General features: G+C 37.5%; 1 protein-coding gene and 1 pseudogene across 1 annotated transcript; both read left to right on the top strand.

Annotated features, from left to right (window-relative positions):
- The first annotated feature begins 8,135 nt into the window (after positions 1 to 8,135).
- On the top strand, positions 8,136 to 9,987 carry LOC120289769 (annotated as a pseudogene).
- A 5,705-nt stretch (positions 9,988 to 15,692) lies between these two features.
- On the top strand, positions 15,693 to 18,855 carry LOC104445985 (G-type lectin S-receptor-like serine/threonine-protein kinase At2g19130). The gene is given in 4 exon segments (XM_010059906.3): positions 15,693 to 16,810; positions 16,813 to 17,115; positions 17,118 to 18,489; positions 18,491 to 18,855. Coding segments are annotated over 4 exon segments (2,805 nt in total). The 5' UTR covers positions 15,693 to 15,852; the 3' UTR covers positions 18,663 to 18,855.
- The last annotated feature ends 35 nt before the right edge of the window (positions 18,856 to 18,890 follow it).

Raw genomic sequence — 18,890 nt, 5'->3', positions numbered from 1 at the left:
GTGGCTTGAGGCCTAGAGGAGGAGGAAGAAATAAAAAGAAGAAGAAAGAGAATAAAAAAATAAAAATTTCAAATTTTATTTTGGATGATATTCATGAAATTGAAATCATTTTCCAAATAAGATTCAAACAATAAAAACGTTTTCAATCACATATCATTAAATAAAGGAAACTAGCCACCTTCTTGAAAAATAATTTATCATTAAATTTTCTCCTAAATTTTGAATTTGAACAAATTCTAAATATTATCTATGTTAATATGTATATATTGCAAATCGAAGTACTGCCCTTCTAATATTTAAATTAAGTAACGAGGTAAAAGGTAAAAACTATTCCCAACGTCTTAAAATGATTTAAAACTCATTATCCAAGCCTTTTTATGAGTAACAGTGATAAACGCTCGTGATACTTCTTTGGATCTTCAAAACATTCTTAGATATTTCAGTAATTACACCCACCATGTTTTTTTTTTTTTTTTTTTGATAATCATAGTTGAATATGGTTGCTCGGTAGATGAAAATTAAAATCTCTAGTGTTTAATGTAAAAGGCGAGCTTGCTCAAGTGACTTGACAGTTGAGATTCCAAGTACCAGTCAATGGTTTGCATTTGGTAGTTAGGACAAAATTCAAAATTTATTCTATCCTGTGCTTGATACCTAGTCAAAATGGGATTAAGTATGATATAAAAGAAATATCACTGGGATAAAATAATTCCATGAAAAAAGTGAGATAAAGGTGAAAAGAATTTCTAATATCCATAACATAAAAATTATTTTTTTTGAATAACAAACTTCTTAAATTATAAAATTAAAATAATAGTTGAATATAAATAATATTTAACAATAATATAATAATAACACCGTAATGACAACTTTTTTTTTATTATTATCTAATCTTATTTTTATTTAGATATTCTAATTTATTTCTATCTTATAATATACATTTAATATAGAAATATATATTGACTATGTATATATATTACATATAATAGATATTTTAATATTTTAGGTATGTGATTTTAATATTTTAGGTATGTGGTATAGTTTACTATTTAATAAAAGTTCCCTGCCATCGGGATGACGGAGTTGTTCTAAGATGATTCCAAAGAACGGCAAAATCGATGAAGCTTGAACTCGAAGCTCTCGCGAGACTTGTGTCGTGGTCGGTCGAAGTTGAGGATTGGTCTGCAAGCATGTGAGTGTTAATGCTGCGACAGAGATTATGTGTTGTGCTTCCTGATTCATCAGACACAACAGGCGTTGGTCCAGCACATCCTTCAATGGTGTTTGCGACTTGGATTGAGTGGATGAAAATACTGAAATGACATAACTTCCTAGATGCTTTCCCATGATTATCTCCAGTACTACAGCCTCAAAGCTATACTCATCACATTTTTCGGTCAGAATGTTGGAATAAGCTAGCTCTGTAGTTGAAGAATTCAAAGTCCATTGATAATCTTATTAGCTGTAATTTAAGACACGGGCATTTGCTTTTACATAATTAAGGAATTTCCAATGACAACACGACTTGGGACAGTAAATTAATATGCTTCTACAAATAACATCAACTGGAGCGATGTATCCAATGGTGCCAGAAACAGCAGTCCAATTGGTGGAATCTGGCCTCAATAATCTTGCGATGCTAAAGTTTGAAACACCAGCCTCATAATCAGCATCCAACAAGATGTTGTTGCTGGTCAAGTTTCGATGGATCAATGGAGCAAAACAATCGTGATGCATATTCGACAATGCATCCACAACTGCTCAAACTATATTTATCCTTTTGTCTAGCCAAGCTTTGATGCTCTTTCATCATCATTAAAAATTGTTCTCAAACTCCCTCTTTCGACATACTCGTACACCAGAAAATGATGTCATGTATGAGAGCAGAACCCGTAAAGCTTCAAAATGTTGCGTTGGCGAATATTTTGTAAGGCTTCAATTTCCCTTTCAAAAGGAACGATGTCGACAATCTCATCTTCTTGGGACGATGGAAATTTCTTGACTGCAACAATTTGACCAGTTGGTAGATTAGCTCTGTAAGCAACGCCATAGGCCCCTTCTCCCAAATATAACTTGGAGTCAAATCCTTCCATGTCCTCCACAATTCGCTCGTAGAATTTTTTTTCCATCAAAACTCAGAATGTTCAAGAAAACTAAATCATTAGTCTCTGTCTGTGCATTCCTCTCTCTCTTGATAACCTTTCTTCAATGTCAATCAATGATTATAAGGATGATCAAGAAGGAAGAGAGAACGAGGAATCCCAAGAACGAGAGAATGAGGATAATCAAAATTCGAGCTCCATTGTGTTGATCATGTTTCTTGCCCATGGTAGAAATATTGCATTTCTATAATTTGGCCACGTTTCCACACAACCCCTTGTTATGCTGAACTGCCTCAAACGAAGCCTCCTTAAAAGCTTTGACATTTTGGAGAGGACCTTCCAAGTCATTGTAGGACACATCAACAAAGGTTAATGCCAATAGGTCAGCAAAACTACGTGGGATGGAACCAAAAAGGCCATTGTGTGAGACTTTCAAGGTTTCTAGGACTCTCAGTTTTCCTAGATCTTTTGGTATTCTTCCTATCAATAGATGTTGACTCAAATCAAGAACTCTTAGGAATCGTGCATTGCCTGTCTTAGGAGAAATGCTTCTCTCGATTTTATTTTGGCTCAAATTTAGGCTCAACAAGTTGGTGCATTAGCTGAGCTGCAGCAGAATGGCTCCGCTCAAATTGTTTGATGCTAGGTTGAGATGTTCCAATTGAGATAAAGATCCAAATTCATTGGGAATATCACCTGTCATCCCATTATTGTTGAGGACAGCAATTGCAAGCTTCCCAATTTCCTCAATATCTTTCCACTAAAATTATTTGAAGAAAGGTCAAGTATCTGTAATCGAGCCATCCTTCCAAATATCGAGGGTATCTCATTGGAAATGTTATTGTTCGATAAGCTCATCAAATTGTGGCAATGCCCTTATTTCCATGAAAGTTTGCCATGCAAATAATTGTGGCTCAAGTCCATAAATATCAGCTATGGTTAATCTTGAAAAGCTTCCATTATATTTCGTAAGTTTGTTTCCTTCGGGCCTCACTATAATTAATGAAGTACAATTCCTCAAGCTTTTAGGGATATGACCTATGAAATAATTATTCTTTACAGTGAAATTTTACAATAATTCCCCAAGGCATATATTTTCTTGGTAGCTGCTCTTCGAGTTCATCAGAGAGATCCAAAACACTCAAATGACCGATCTTATTAATTTCAGGAGGCAAGGAATTGCGAAAGTTGTTATCTCCAAGGCCTAACATAGTTAAATTGGCCATATTTTCAATTAATGTAGGGATTGAACTAGTCAAAGTATTATTATACAAAGCTAATTCTACAAGAGATGTTAGTTTCCTTATCTCTTTAGGAATCAAACCTGAAAGATGATTTGAGAATACGTATTCAAATTGCTCAAATTATGAATAGATGAAGGGATATGCCCAACTAAATCATTATGAAAAAAATCTAATCCAATTAGATCGGTTAGCCTCCCAATCTCTAAAGGTATGGATCCTAAAAGTTTATTCCTCCATAAGTAAAGACCCTTCAATCTTCTTAGGTCACCTATCTCTCTTGGAATGAGACTAGAAGGTCATTATTTGCTACGCTCAAATTTCTTAAGTTGCCTAATTTTCCAAGAGAATGAGGAATGGACCTTGAAAATTGGTTTATGGAAAGACAAAGAACATCTAGACTGCTTAGTTTTCCTAGTGAAGTAGGGATACACTCAACCAACTCATTATCAGAAAAATCTAATTCAATAAAATCGGTTGGCCTCCCAATCTCTAAAAGTATGGACCCTGAAAATTTATTCCTCTATAAGCAAAGAAACTTCATCTTCTTAAGTCACCTCTCTCTTGGAATGGAACCAAAAAGGTCATTTTGTGCCATCTTCAAATTTCTTGAGTTGTCTAATTTTCCAAGAAGAGGAGGAATGGACCCTGAAAATTGGTTTCCCCAAAAATTGAGAACATTTAGACTGCCTAGGTTTCCTAGTGAGGCAAGGACACAACCAACCAAATTATTTAAAAAAAAATCTAAATTAATAAGAACATTTAGCCTCCTGATCTCTGAAGGTATATATCATGAAATTTTATTCCTTCATAAGTAAAGAACCTTCAATTGTCTTAGGTCACCCATCTCTCTTGAAATGGGATCAGAGAGGTCATTTTGTGATATGCTCAACTTTGTTAAGTTGCCTAATTTTCCAAGAGACGGAGGAATCAACCTTGAAAATTGGTTTTGAAAAAGGCAAGAATATTTAGGCTGCTTAGGTTTCCCAGTGAAGTAGGGATATGACCTATGAGATTGTTTTCGCCAAAATAAACTTCCAAAAGAGAATCTAACAATCCAATCTCCCATGAAATGTTCACTCATATAATCTGCACATAGGCCCAAAATACGAAGACTCTTTAGCAAGGCTATCTATACATGGAGGAATGTTTTCGAAGAGTCTATTGTCACAAAAATCAAGATAGTTGAGTTTGGAAATGTTACCAATACTTAAGGTTATAGGATTGTAGATTGAGTTGCTGGAAAAGTCAAGACTAACCACCTTGGTTAAGTATGAGAAGTTGAGACTATTTAAAGTTTCTCTCAAGTCAAGATTAAAAAGATTAAGATGGGTGACGAATCCGTAGTCGTCGCAAGTGACACCCATGAAGTGGCAAGAGTTGTTGCCATGCCAGGAAGATAGGAGAGATTGGTTGTGGTCATTGAGAGATTTCCATTTCAGGAGCGCCTCTGCTTCATCCGTATGGTTGGTTGCATTGGGAGCGAAAGAAGTGGAGGAAGCAGAAATGACTATGCCATGAAATGGAGTGGAAACAAAGATGGTGAAGTTGTTTACGAAGAAGACGAGTAGAACAAGAAGAAGAATCCTAAAGAAGATGGCTTCCAGAGAAATATGGAAGAAGCCATGATTTTGGGGTGGTCTTGAGGATGTGAGATTGTCTAGGTTTGCATGTTCTCAACAAGAAGATTGGTTAGGCATATATAGATGGCTAATCATTGTTAGATGAAGCCTCAATCAAGGTCAATGCATATATCGCGGTTGTTTTGAAAAAGTTAAATATGGAGTGCTCGTCACAAATATCCTGCATTCATTTTAATTACGCAGCCTCTATCCTTTTTTAATGCCACACGCTTTAATGGGTTAGACGATCCATTATGTCGTATGTAAAGTTTTGTTTGCCTCACAAAAATCCTTTGTAAAAATACATATATCGGAAAAATGTTTAATTTAAATTTTCACTTTACTACATGCAGCTGTCGATGTATATTCTACATCATCTAAGCTTAACAATTCGTGTTAATAGAAGACATCATAAGTCTTTCTCTGTCTAATTCATAAATTCTCTCGTCTAGTTTTACTATCAATTTGTGTTACTATTAAATCATTGGACTATAGAAAATGATCATGTTATCGAGAAAAGACTTGTGCCGTGCATTATTACTAGCTGACAAACTATTCATGGGAAGGATGTTATAATGGCGGGGACCAGTAGTCTTATTCTCTCGTCTCTTATCTTTTCATGTCAGTAATTCATATAGAGGTTATCATGTTAGTAATAGTGTCCCTTTTGATGCATTTTGCTCCGAAGACCGGCACTATCTCCGCAAGACTTTGAATAGTCTACACTAAACACATCGACGGACTAGGACTTGCAAACCTTCACGTACAAATGGAACATTAATCGACTTAGGACTCATCCCCCTTTGATTCTTCATAGATAGCTGACGACCGAGTCAAGGCACGGGGTCGATCTTGGGTTTTGCAAATGAAATCTAGAATGAGCCGCTCACTCACTTTCGAGGTTCTTGGAGTTGATGGCAAGAAAATCATGCGAGAAATGGGATTTAAAATACATGAATCTAGATTGACCAAGAAACAAAAAATGCTGGAGGCCGAAGTGCTTAAATATAAATACAATATGTAAAGACCCTAGTCGTTTTAATATTTTTTATTTGCCAAAAATTAGTTCAATATTACTCTAAATATGATTTTAATATTATCTGTTTGTCAAATATGAAGCCAATATGAGATTGACCTTTCAAATAGGTTACTCTAAAATATAAGTCAACAATGATATAGATATGGTAGGTTTGGTTTAGTATTTTGAAAGCTTATTGAGAAAAATGCAAAGTAGTTTAGCTTAAAGGATTTTAGGCAAATGCAAAGACCGTTTGATAAACTATGCTTTGAAAAATAACTTTGAAAGAAATGTCATTTGATAGAAAACACATTTGGAAAGCCCTTTCGGTGATTAATATTAGTTTTTTTTTTCAATTTTATTTGTTTAAAATTGAAAAAAAAATAATGTATGCAACTTTTTAAATATAAATTTTGACAATAATACTAAAAATCAAATAAATATATAATTTAAAAAAAAAAAAGACCAAACCCTTCATCTAAATTTTTAATTTTTAATTGGTTAAAATTGAAAAGATGATGTATGCAACGTTTTAAATATAATTTTTCACAATAATGCAACAAAAAAATCAAATACATATATATAATTTTAAAAAAAAAAAGACCAAATCCTTCATCAACTTTTTTTAATTTTTATTTGTTTAAAATTGAAAAACTAATGTATGCAACTTTTTAAATTTAAGTTTGAAAATAAAGCTAAAATATATATATTTAAAAAAGACCAAACCCTTCATCGAAATTTTTTAATTTTTACTTTTTTAAAATTGAAAAATAATGCATGCAAAATATATATTTTGAAAATAATGCTAAAAAAATCAAATAAATATATATATAAAGACCAAATCCTCCGTCAATTTTTTTTTTAAATTTTTTTGTTTAAAATTGAAAAAAATAATGTATGCAACTTTTTAAATATAATATGAAAATAATGCTAAAAATAAAATACATATATATATTTCTTTCTTTTAAAAAAAGGACCAAACCCTTCATCAGAATTTTTAATTTTTATTTGTTCAAAATTGAAAAAAATAATAATATATGCAACTTTTTAAACATACATTTTGACAATAATACTAAAAATATCAAATATATAAATATTTTTTTAAAAGACCAAAATATATTTAATATTTTTAGCATTTATATATATTTGATTTTTAGCATTATTTTGGCAATTAAAAAAATAATAACGAGGGCAAAAATCAGGAATTTGAAGAATGAATGATGATAGTTTTGGAAGAAAAAAATAAGTTTAAGCATCAAATGCTGAAAGCTCAAAATGAGTCCCTACTAACATTGACTTTTTAATCTTCCCAATACTGATTGTCACTTGAAAGCTACTTCAAAACAGTTATCAAATGGTTCATCATTTCTTCAAGGAGTTTTGAAGGCTGAAGGCCTATTGGGAATGTTGAACCAAACGCACCCATACTCTGTAAGGTTTTTTCTGATAAAGACATACAATCAGTGTGTTACGTATATATGAAGTGGGGGAATAAATCAACGTGGTAATCTAGAGCTTACTCTCTTGACGATCTAGTCAGTTCAGCATCCATGTGGAACGGGGGCATTTTCTTGAAGATACTATCCTCAAGATTAGCAAGAGTAGGAATATCAAGAAAAAAATTCGACCATGCATCGTGAAAATAAAATCTTGTTGGTCCAGCTTTCCAATGTATGAATGACTTTGACACTCGGTTTCTTCCTTCGCTGTTGACTAGAGCAGTTAAGACTGTGTTCTTGCCTTACCAATGTCCAGTCTACCTATGTTTTAAGTCTAGCTCGATCACTCAACGTACGATCTTGAGTTTGAGTGCTCACTGCCCAGATTCATTGCATGTTATTTCAATGGTTGACCGAGTCATTTCTAAGTTGGACCAGTAGCGTCTTCTTCACTTTAGGATATGCCCGTCCTCGTCCATTGGTCTTGGCATTCAATCAACAAGACCCCTTGTATGATGCCAGCCTAAATGCACTGGTCCCAGTAAGTTTCCACATATTACTCTGTGCGTTTTTTGACCCCTTCTATGAGATCTCTTACCTCACCCTCACTCCGAGCACAAACAGGTGTATGTACTTTCCCCTGTGAATTATGTTTCTAAACCGGTCCACTCGAACCTTGTATGGTACCCCATGGATAGCAACGACAATAGTCTATGGTCGTCCAGACTCCCATTTTCTTGCTTTGCTTATTTCTCTGCACCACCCACCTCTGTGTTGGCTCCAACACCATCTCCACCAACCAGTCCCTCTCCGGCAACCAAACCTTAATCTCCTCCGGCGGCAACTCTCCTCGTACTCCTACATAGGCATCTGGTACAACAAAGTCAGCGTGCAAACCGTTGTCTGGGTCGCCAACAGAGACAACCCTGTCACCGACAGCTGCTCCACTGAACTTAAGATCTCGGGTGGCAATCATGTAATAGTCAACGACTCTGGACTCCCCGTTTGGTCCCCAAATCTGACTGCTTCTTCATCTGGGTGGAGCTCCACGGTGGCGGTTCTTGGGGACGATGGCAACTTCGCTCTCAAAGAAGGGCTGAATTCTTCCAAGACTCTGGAAGAGCTTTGATCACCCGACGCACGAGTAGTGCGAAAATCGGGATCGACAATTGCACGAACATGAGTCAGCTATTGACATCATGGAAGAACGCCGAGGACCCTTGACAGGTTTGTTCTCTCTCCAGCTCGAGCCGTCCAGTGAGTACTATATATTGGGGAATAGGAATAAGCATTACTGGACCACTGGAGTGTGGGACAATCAGACGAAAATTTTCTCTTTGGTCCCTGAAATGAGATTGAACTATCTTTATGATTTCAATTATGTGGACAATGAGAACGAGAGCTACTTCGGGGGCAGCAGTAGCAACAAAGAATTTCTCAGCGAAGTTGGGTGGGGGCGGGTTTGGTTCATTTTTCAAAGGAACATTACCTGATTCAAGTCACACGGCAGTCAAGAAGCTTGAGAGCATAAGCCAAGGAGAGGAGTAATTCCGAACAGAAGTAAGCACAATCGGCACCATCCAGCATGTGAATCTTGTCAGGCTTCGGGGGTTCTGCTCTGAAGGTGACAAAAGGCTATTGGTCTGCGATTTCATGCCAAATGGTTCCTTAGATTATCATCTCTATCATAGAAAGGACTCAAAGACCTTGGATTGGAAAACGAGATACCAAATTGCTTTGGGAATGGCTCGAGGTCTGGCTTATCTCCATGAGAAGTGTAGAGACTGCATCATATATTGCAACATTAAGCCAGAGAACATCCTTCTAGATGCTGAATTCTGTCCAAAAGTGGCAGATTTTGGCCTTGCAAAGCTTGTTGGCCGAGATTCCAGCAGGGTGTTGACAACCATGCGAGGGACAAGAGGGTATCTTGCGCCAGAGTGGATCTCTGGAGCAAAAGCTGATGTTTATAGCCATGGAATGAGGCTTTTTGAGTTTGTCTCAGGAAGGAGGAACTCAGAGCTATTGGAAAATGGGGCCGTCAAGTTCTTCCCAACATGGGTTGCTATTAAATTAGCCAAAGGAGGTGACCTGCTTGAGCTTTTGGACCCAAACTTGGAGGCAAATGCCGATACTGAAGAGCTAACTAGGATTTGTAGAGTTGCTTGTTGGTGTGTCCAAGATGAGGAAATGCACAGGCCATCAATGGGGCAGGTTGTTCAAATACTTGAGGGGGTGTTGGATGTGAACCTGGCCAGGATACCGAGAGCCCTTCAACTGTTTCTTAATAATCAGGAGCATGTAGTTCTTTTTACTGAGTCGTCATCGTCGAACCAGAGTTCCCAGACGAAGAGTGATACCTCAACTGCTTCCTCGCAGAACCAAAATAGTTCATCTTCAACAAAGTCCAAGTCTTTAGGCAAGAAGTGCTCCAGTTAGTGCATATGCTCCTTTTTTTTTTCTGTAGTCAAGAAAGAATCTCAGCATTTGGGTATTGGTTTTCTTGAGACTTTTTCCCTTAGTTATTTTTGTTACATATTAGATACAAGCAACCTTGGAATTGATGCGAGGCCAGACCAGTTGTAAGGAACCTTCATTCTATATAATGATCTGTTCTCTGCTCTTTGAGATCCAAGGTGATATTGGTAATTAGCATCGAAAACTTTCTGATAATTTTGGCACTGGGATTGGGATCTAACGCATTGGTACCTCCTAGCTCAGATTTCAGCTGGTGTCTCTCATGGTTCTCAAATCTGCCCTGATTGCATGCAAAGCAGGCTGTGAGGCTTAGCATTTCTCAGTATAAACTCCTCTTGCTACTTGCTTTGTTTAGGTAATAAGTCCTGGTACGAAACCGCCCTTGAAACTACAACTTGTTTTACCAGCAGATCCTTTTATTGGAGCTGTAGAATGTGAATGCCCGCCCAATTTTCACGTGGTACTTATATCTTTTCTAAAGTCGAATTCCTATGGATCACTTCATCACTCTATGTTTCAAATATGAGTAATGCTAGAGATTAGTCGAACCTTTTAGCAAAACTGATTTGTAAATTGATAGATGGGACTTCGGGTGCTTGCATTAATTTGTTTATTACTTACTCACTAATATTTGTGACATTGCTTACAAGTTTTGTAAAACCAAATTCAGTATCTCAATGTTGCTTCTTAAAAATCTCCACTGTTTGTTCTAGGTGGAAATTTATTGAGTTCTCATTTTGTTCAATTGAATTTAAACAATATGTATCTTAAAGGAGCCTGTTTTTGAAGGCCTAGCTTTGATTTTCAATTGGGAAAAGTACCAAAAAACTAAAAAGTTATAAACTTATTATATTGATACAAGTTCATCTTAAACCTTTTAATTGAACCAATTTAGTCATAAACATTTTCACAGCAGTTGATAATTAAGTCCATCCAATCAATTTATGAAATTGCCGATATGGACGCCACTTATCTTTCGTGCCACGACGGGTGCCGATACATGGAGCATTTTTATATAATATTTAATTATTATTTCAATTATTTCAATTTTTTATAATTTTTCCTTTTTTTCTTTTTTTCTTTTTCCTCTCTTTCCTCTCTTTTCCTCTTTTCTTTTTTCCTTTTTCCTTTTTTTTTTTCTTCCTTATTTTCCTTCGCCAACCTCTGGCGATGACTGTTGTGAGTGCCTATTGTATCACGTAGGACGACTGGAGTCCATATCAACAATTTCCGATATATATCTGAAAATTTGATTATTCTTATTAAAACTGTTTATTTTTATATTTTAGATTATGAAATTATGAATCTAAAAAATAAAAATAAACAGACCCAATAAGAATAATCAAATTTTCAAATAAATAAAAGGCAATTTGGATAGACTGCCTCTTTTTATTATCCATTTTTTTTAACCAAAAAAGACTTTTTGTTTGTATCACAACCAAGCACTGACGAGAAGAAATTAGATCCATAGATTCCACCAAGGTGTGACTTCCTATCCTCTCTCTCTGTCTCAAGCCCCCGATTCTCCCATTCATTTTTCTTATGATGATTTGGAGAAATCTAGGGACTATTGTGTGAAGTTGGTAGCTAGATAGGATGGAGATTTTCATCCCTAAAAGAAAAAACAAAGAAAGAAAAGGAAACTGTTGTCTTATCGACTAAAGCTGGGCAGTTTGTGAATGTTCCCAGATCTATTCCTAGCAAGGATGAAGGAGAATGGACTGAGGAGAACAATGAAATGTTGTAGGAGCAAGAAGAGTGATGGAGATGAAAAGGGATACTAGGAAGAAGATGAAGTACGAGAAGTAGATGATGAGATTGGATGTAGACAACAGGAACTATGATTGCGTGCCTTCTAAAACTGAGAATCAATTATGGTACATGAATTAAAATCATGTTTGACGACGTGAAGTAGGAAGAGGTAAATGATGGCACCTCAAGCAATGAGGCAAATGGTCTTAAGGGTGATGCCTCTACTTCTTGAGTGTCTTTAGAGAAAATAGGCAATTAACTAAAAGCTTTTGAAACTAGAGGAGAGGATTGCCAAGAAGCAAGCTGAAACAGTGAGAGGTAGTAGCAACACTTTAATTGCATATGAGAGGTAAGCAGGGCTACTGCAAGAGAAATGCTTCAAGGGGAGGCAAGACATACCCTTACTTGTTTGATGATTGAAGTATGTTTAAATTTCGAGAACAAATTTTTTTTTTTTTTAAAGAATGGGAGAATGTAATATATGAGCTTTGAGACAAAAAAAGAAAGAAATAAAGAAGAGAGTTTGAAAAGTCAACAAACGAAGCCGGAGGATAAGGAGAACAGTGGAAGCTTCAGCTGTTTTTAAAGAGGAGAGAGGAGGGCTTGGGTAGAAACGAAACAGGGGAAAGGAAGAAAAAAATGAAGGAGAGAAAAGAAGAGAAAGGAGAAAGAAGAAAGGAGGAAGGGAAAAATTTTGGCGCACTCATGACCCAGACACCTCACCAAGCCGACTTTACTCCGTTTTGCAACACCAGTAAGTGATCGAAGCCTATAATCGTCTATTTGAATAAATCGTCGGAATTAGGGCTCGAAATTCGGATTTCTTAGAGATTTGTGTGATGAAGTCCGATTTTTGAGTTGTTGAGCTGCGTATTTTTTATAGAAATGATAATTTAGGGTGTTGTGAAACTATAGCATCTTATAAATTGTGATTTAAGCTTACGGTTTTGCCAAAACGGAATTTTCAATTTTGGCATGCATTCTGGAGCAGTACCGAATAGTAGCTTGGGCTCTGAATTTAAACTGTTTTCGGTGAGGTTTTGGGGTGGCTAAGTTGAGGTTGTTGTAGTGCATCAAAAGAAATTTCTAAGGACTATAAGATGGCTCAGAACGGAATATTGTAGAGGAAGTTATGGCCCGACGAAATTTAGCGCACAAGACATGCCTAGAGACAACAATAGGTTTCTGCTAAGTATGAACTTTCGTTGGCATGTAGGTGTCATTTTATCGACAAATAGGCTTACTATAGACGAGTTGTTATAATAATTTTTTTTTTTACTCAGCCTTTTTTTTTTTTTTTGGGGTTAATTGTTAGGGATCCAAGCGTCTATCACAGTTGGTTTTGGGCTTTTCCGAGCTGAACGACACTATTTCTTCTTTGTATTTTAAACTCATATTTTGAAAAAAAAAACAATATGGATTATATATGTTATGAGTTGATAAATAGCATCTAGCTTTCACTGCCATTTTTTTGTTGAAAGAAATAATTATCATTTGAATTGGGTTTGAATGATTGTCTGAAAATGGTTTAAGAAATCCTTTTATGAAAGAATTTCGAAATGTTTGTGGTTCTTTAAGAACGCTTTGATATTTATATATCAAATGCCTGAATTGTGAGATGATTCTCATTCTAATGTTAAGTTATTGGATATTTGTGATTAATGGTAGATACTCAATGTCTCTGTGGACCCTAAGGGGTGTATGGGCATGCACATATTAGTCTAGGATATTTTTGTGAGTCGAATCACTGGCTAATAATAGATGGAGAGCTAACCAAGAGGGGAATCTTGGTCGTCCTTTCACGAGCATTACACATGACCATGGATAGACATTTGAGCATAAGTTGATCAATGGAGTGGACCATTGATAGGTGATTTGAGTTTGGTCGATGAAATGGACTATCGATGTATGGTTTAATGAGATTAATCAATGGAATAGATCATTGATACAGGTTTTTATGAGATCGACCAATGGACTGAACCATTGGTGTCTTCAATGTTTGTATTATGAATATATATTATTTTAAAGTGAGTTATGGTTGCATTTTAGATGTGCATAATGATTTCTCGATCTGCTTGGAAAAAATGTGTTACTCACTAAGCTGTGGTAGTTCACTCTTCTCATTATTTATTTATTTATTTCAGATTCTTAAGCGAGGCACGAATAGGCTTGAGCATTCGTTATTAGGGAGGACTTTTTGTGGTGGGGATTTTTTTTATATGAGTTATATATAGTTGATAAGTTTGTGAACTAGCTTTTGGTGGAGGTGTATATATTAATTTGGTGATTTATAGAAAACTTTGATATTGTTTGTAACTGAATGCCCTCTTTGTCATATATAAATATGTGGATGTATATATGTTGACCTTAGGCTGAATTATGGTTATGTTGAGGTTACGTCTTTTGGTGAAAAGACGGCGGTGTCATGCCCTTATTTTGTTGAATCGGGGTGTGACATTCTAAATATAAAGAGATGCTTTAAAAAAGATAGAGGGAGATTTTTATTTTCGGGTGAATATATAAGGATTGCAAAGATTCTGTTCCTAAAAAAAGTTGCATATGGATGGAAATTGATAAAACGGTAAAAGATTAAAATGGACCTCCAGTACCAATCACTTTTAACCCAAAAAAAAAAAAAAGAGGTATCGATCGCTTCAAGTCCAGGCAGAGGTCTCTTCAGGCCATCTAGGCAAAGGTCTCTTCACCCATCAAGACTAGCTTAGACAATAACAGGGATGAACAAGAGTATTGGAACATGAATCATGAAATTCAAATCTTGTTAGTCCAACTTTCCAACTTATGAATGGCTTTGACACTTGGTTTTCTTCCTTTATTGTTCACTAGAACGGTAAAATTGTCTTCTTGCTTTACCCAAGTCTTGCTTGATCACTCAAATGCCCAATTTTGAGTGCTTAGATTCATTGCATGTGTTAAATTAATGTCTCAAGTTTGAATTCGGATAACGATTTATTAAACCAAATTTTATTGAGGAAGATTTTTTCAAGCAGATTAGAATTCAGATGAAGAAATCTTTTTCTTATTGGACTTTCTTCCGAACGTGCAAATTAAATAACGAAACAAGGAGGATATGTTTTGTCACTAAAAGACAAAAGAAGGGGCACACTATATATTTTATTATCTATTTATGTTGAAAAGAAAAAAAGGAAAGTTTTTTCCCTTATCTGCGGAACGAGCGAATCCTTGTTGAAGAAAAGAATCAAGGGCTGACTTTGGGCACACACACAATACAAAGGTGCTCTTCAGCGGAAAAGAAAAAGGCAGCCCTACGAGAGAAAAAGGAGCCGCACGTACGAGTTGCACGTAGAAGCCGCGCGAAGCCTTGTATAGAAACACGAAGCCGTACCTACGCGGACCAAATACAAATACTGGAGTTCTTGATTTTGGCGTATGTAGAGTATTTTGTTTAAAGCTTGAACGCGCGCTAATTTTGTGCCGTGAGTTTATGTCCAAGTGAGTTATTTATTTACAAACACTTTGATTTATGGCTAAATCTGGTTAAAAACACTGAATTTCGGCGTGTGAATGATTGAGAATTTTAATTTTCTGATTATAGTAGATTATTTGCAGTTGGCTCTTCTCATAGACGTAGGTACCGATATTCGGATCGAACCATGTAAATTTCAAGCTTCATTATTTCTCGTTTATTTCTCCTACGATTTCGCGTTGACGTAAATTGCAAAATTCTATCATTTGCACGTATTATATTTCAACAGTATGTTATTCCAATGGTATGTTATTCCAATGGTTGACGAGGACATCACCAAGTTGCACCACTAGCGTCTTCTTCACTCTAGGACATGCCCGTCGCTATACGGCATTCAAGCTTAAACGCGACCTCATGGATGACGCCAGTGAAAATGCACAAGTCCCCGTTGAAGTTTCCACATCACCAACTTGCACCACTAGCGTCTTCTTCACTCTAGACATGCCCGTCAATGTATGGCATTCAAGCTTAAACCCGACCCCACGGATGACGCCAATGAAAATGCACAAGTCCTAGTTGAAGTTTCCAGATGTTACTCTGTGCATTTCTTGACCCTTTCTTCTTTGAGATCTCTTACCTCGCCCTCACTCTTGAGCACAAAAAGATTTCGTCTGTGCGTTTCTTGACCCTTTCTTCTTTGAGATCTCTGACCTCACCTTCACTCTTGAGCACAAATAGATTTTGTGTTGACGTAAATGGCAAAATTATTATCATTTGCGCATATTATATTTCAACAGCATGTTATTCCAATGGTTGACGAGGACATCACAAATTGCACCACTAGCGTCTTCTTCACTCGAAATGCCAGTCAGTGTACAGCATTCAAGCTTAAACGCGACCTTGCGGATGACGCCAGTGAAAATGCACAAGTCCCAGTTGAAGTTTCCACATATTACTCTACGCGTTTCTTGACCCTTTCTTCTTTGAGATCTCTTACCTCACCCTCACTCTTGAGCACAAACAGGTTTATATACTTCCCCCTGTGCATTATGTTTCTAAACCTGTCCGCTCGAACCTCGTTTGGTACAGCCATGGATAGCAACAAAAACAGTCCATGGTCTTTCATCCTGCCAAGTTTCTTGCTTTGCTTATCTCTCTGCATCCACCTGTGTCTTGGCACTGACAAGCTCAATGCAAATCAATCTCTATCTGGTAATCAAACCTTAACCTCCTCAGGTGGCGACTTTGCGCTTGGCTTCTTCAGACCAGGCAAGTCGTCTTACTCCTACATAGGCATCTGGTACAACAAAGTTCGCAAGCCGACCATCGTCTGGGTCGCCAATAGAGACAACCCTGTCACCGACAGGTACTCCACTGAGCTGAAGATCTCGGATGGCAATCTTATAATTGTCAACGGTTCCCAAGTCCCTATTTGGTCCACGAATCTGCGTACTTCTTCATCTGGGTCGAGCTCCATGGTGGCGGTTCTTGGGGACGACGGCAACTTCGCTCTCAAAGACGGGCCAAATTCTTCCGTGACCTCTGGCAGAGCTTTGATCACATGACACACGTGGCTTCCCGGTGCGAAATTAGAGATCAACAAGCGCAAAAACACGGTCTTGACATCATGGAAGAATGCCAAGGATCCTTCGACAGGTTTGTTCTCTCTCCAGCTGCAGCCATCCAATGAGTACTTCATATTGTGGAACATGTCGTTTTTTATTATACCACCGGGAAGTGGGATAGTAAGAATAAAGTGTATGAAAACGTGCCTGAGTTGAAAGCAAACACTATTTTCGATTTCATCTTTGTGGACAATGAAAATGATAGCTACTTCACTTATAGAAGGAAAGATGGCAGCACTACCCCATCAAGATTCGTGATGGATCTTTCTGGGCAAATGCATATGCTTTCCTGGTTGCCCTCACAGCAGTGGAACATGTTCTGGTCCCAGCCCCCGAAACAATGTCAAGTCCGCAATTTTTGTGGGCCTTTTGGTGTTTGCAGCGAGAGCACGGATAACTTTGCAGTTGCTTGCCAGGGTTTAGTATAACCTCACAAAGAGATTGGAATCTGAGTGATATGTCTAGTGGTTGTAAGAGGAATTCCAGATTGAGTTGTGCTTTGAGCACTTTGGATGGGGAGAAGGACCAATTCTTGCTTATTTCTGACATGAAATTGCCGACGAATTCCCAATCTTTACCTGTAAGAGACGCCAACAAATGTCACCTCTCTTGTTTGAACGATTGCTCTTGCACAGCTTATGCTTTCAAGGATAATGCCTGCTCAATTTGGTTTGGGCCTCTCTTCAATGCACAACAGCTCGCACAAGGTGATTCCACTGGAAGTAGCTTCTATCTCCGGCTTGCCGCTTCCGACGTTGAGGATCCAAGCAAGAAGAGCAATGTAACTGCGATAGTTGCAGGGTCTTTTAGCTCTGCAATGGCAATATTGGCCTTTGTCTTGTTTGGCATCTGGAGATGGAGGAGAAGGGCAACTGTAACAACAAAGACTGTGGAGGGTTCGCTGATAGCCTTTGCATACCGGGACTTACAAGTAGCAACAAAGAATTTCTCAGAGAAGTTGGGTGGGGGTGGGTTCGGTTCAGTTTTCAAAGGAACATTACCTGATTCAATTCACATAGCGGTCAAGAAGCTTGAAAGCATAAGCCAAGGAGAGAAGCAATTCCGATCAGAAGTAAGCACAATCGGCACCATCCAACATGTGAATCTTGCCAGGCTTCGCGGGTTTTGCTCTGAAGGTGACAAAAGGCTTTTGGTCTACGATTTCATGCCAAATGGTTCCTTAGACTATCATCTCTTTCATAGAAAGGACTCAAAGACCCTGGATTGGAAAATGAGGTACCAAATTACTTTGGGAACGGCTCGAGGTCTGGCTTATCTCCATGAGAAGTGTAGAGACTGCATCATACATTGCGACATCAAGCCAGAGAACATCCTTCTAGATGCTGAATTCTGTCCAACAGTGGCAGATTTTGGCCTGGCAAAGCTTGTTGGCCGAGATTTCAGCAGGGTTTTGACAACCATTAGAGGCACAAGAGGGTATCTTGCACCGGAGTGGATCTCTGGAGTGGCCATAACAGCAAAAGCTGATGTTTATAGCTATGGAATGATGCTCTTTGAATTTGTATCGGGACGGAGGAACTCAGAGCTACTGGAAAATGGGGCTATCAAGTTCTTCCCAACATGGGCTGCTAGGAAGGTATCTGAAGGAGGTGACCTGCTCGATCTTCTGGACCCAAACTTGGAGGCAAATGCCGATATCGAAGAGCTAACTAGGATTTGCAGAGTTGCTTGCTGGTGTGTCCAAGATGCAGAATCTCACAGGCCATCGATGGGGCAGGTTGTTCCAATACTTGAGGGGGTTTTGGATGAACCTGCCCCAGATACCGAGAGCCCTTCAAATGATTCATGATAATCAGGAGCATGTAGTTTTCTTCATTAAGTCGTCATCATCTAACCAGAGTTCCCAGATGGAGAGAAACACATTAACTGCTTCCATGCAGAAACAAAATGGTACACCTTCAACAAATTCCAAGTCTTGAGGATGATAAGATAAATGCCTCTGTACAAGTAGTGGTTCACTTAGATACTGCATATTGTTCTCTTCCGCTTTTTCTTTAGTCAAGAAAGAGTCAGCATTTGGGGATTGGCTTTCTTGGTGCTTTTTCCCCTAGCTATTTTTTGTTAAATGGATAAAAGCAAAGCTTGGACAAGTGCCAGGCCAACCCATTCGTAAAGACCCTTCATTCTATATAATGATCTAGTCTACT

This window comes from Eucalyptus grandis, chromosome 11 (genome assembly GCF_016545825.1).
Source record: "Eucalyptus grandis isolate ANBG69807.140 chromosome 11, ASM1654582v1, whole genome shotgun sequence".
Taxonomy (NCBI): Eukaryota; Viridiplantae; Streptophyta; class Magnoliopsida; order Myrtales; family Myrtaceae; genus Eucalyptus; species Eucalyptus grandis.
This window is presented reverse-complemented; position numbering and strand designations above follow the sequence as displayed.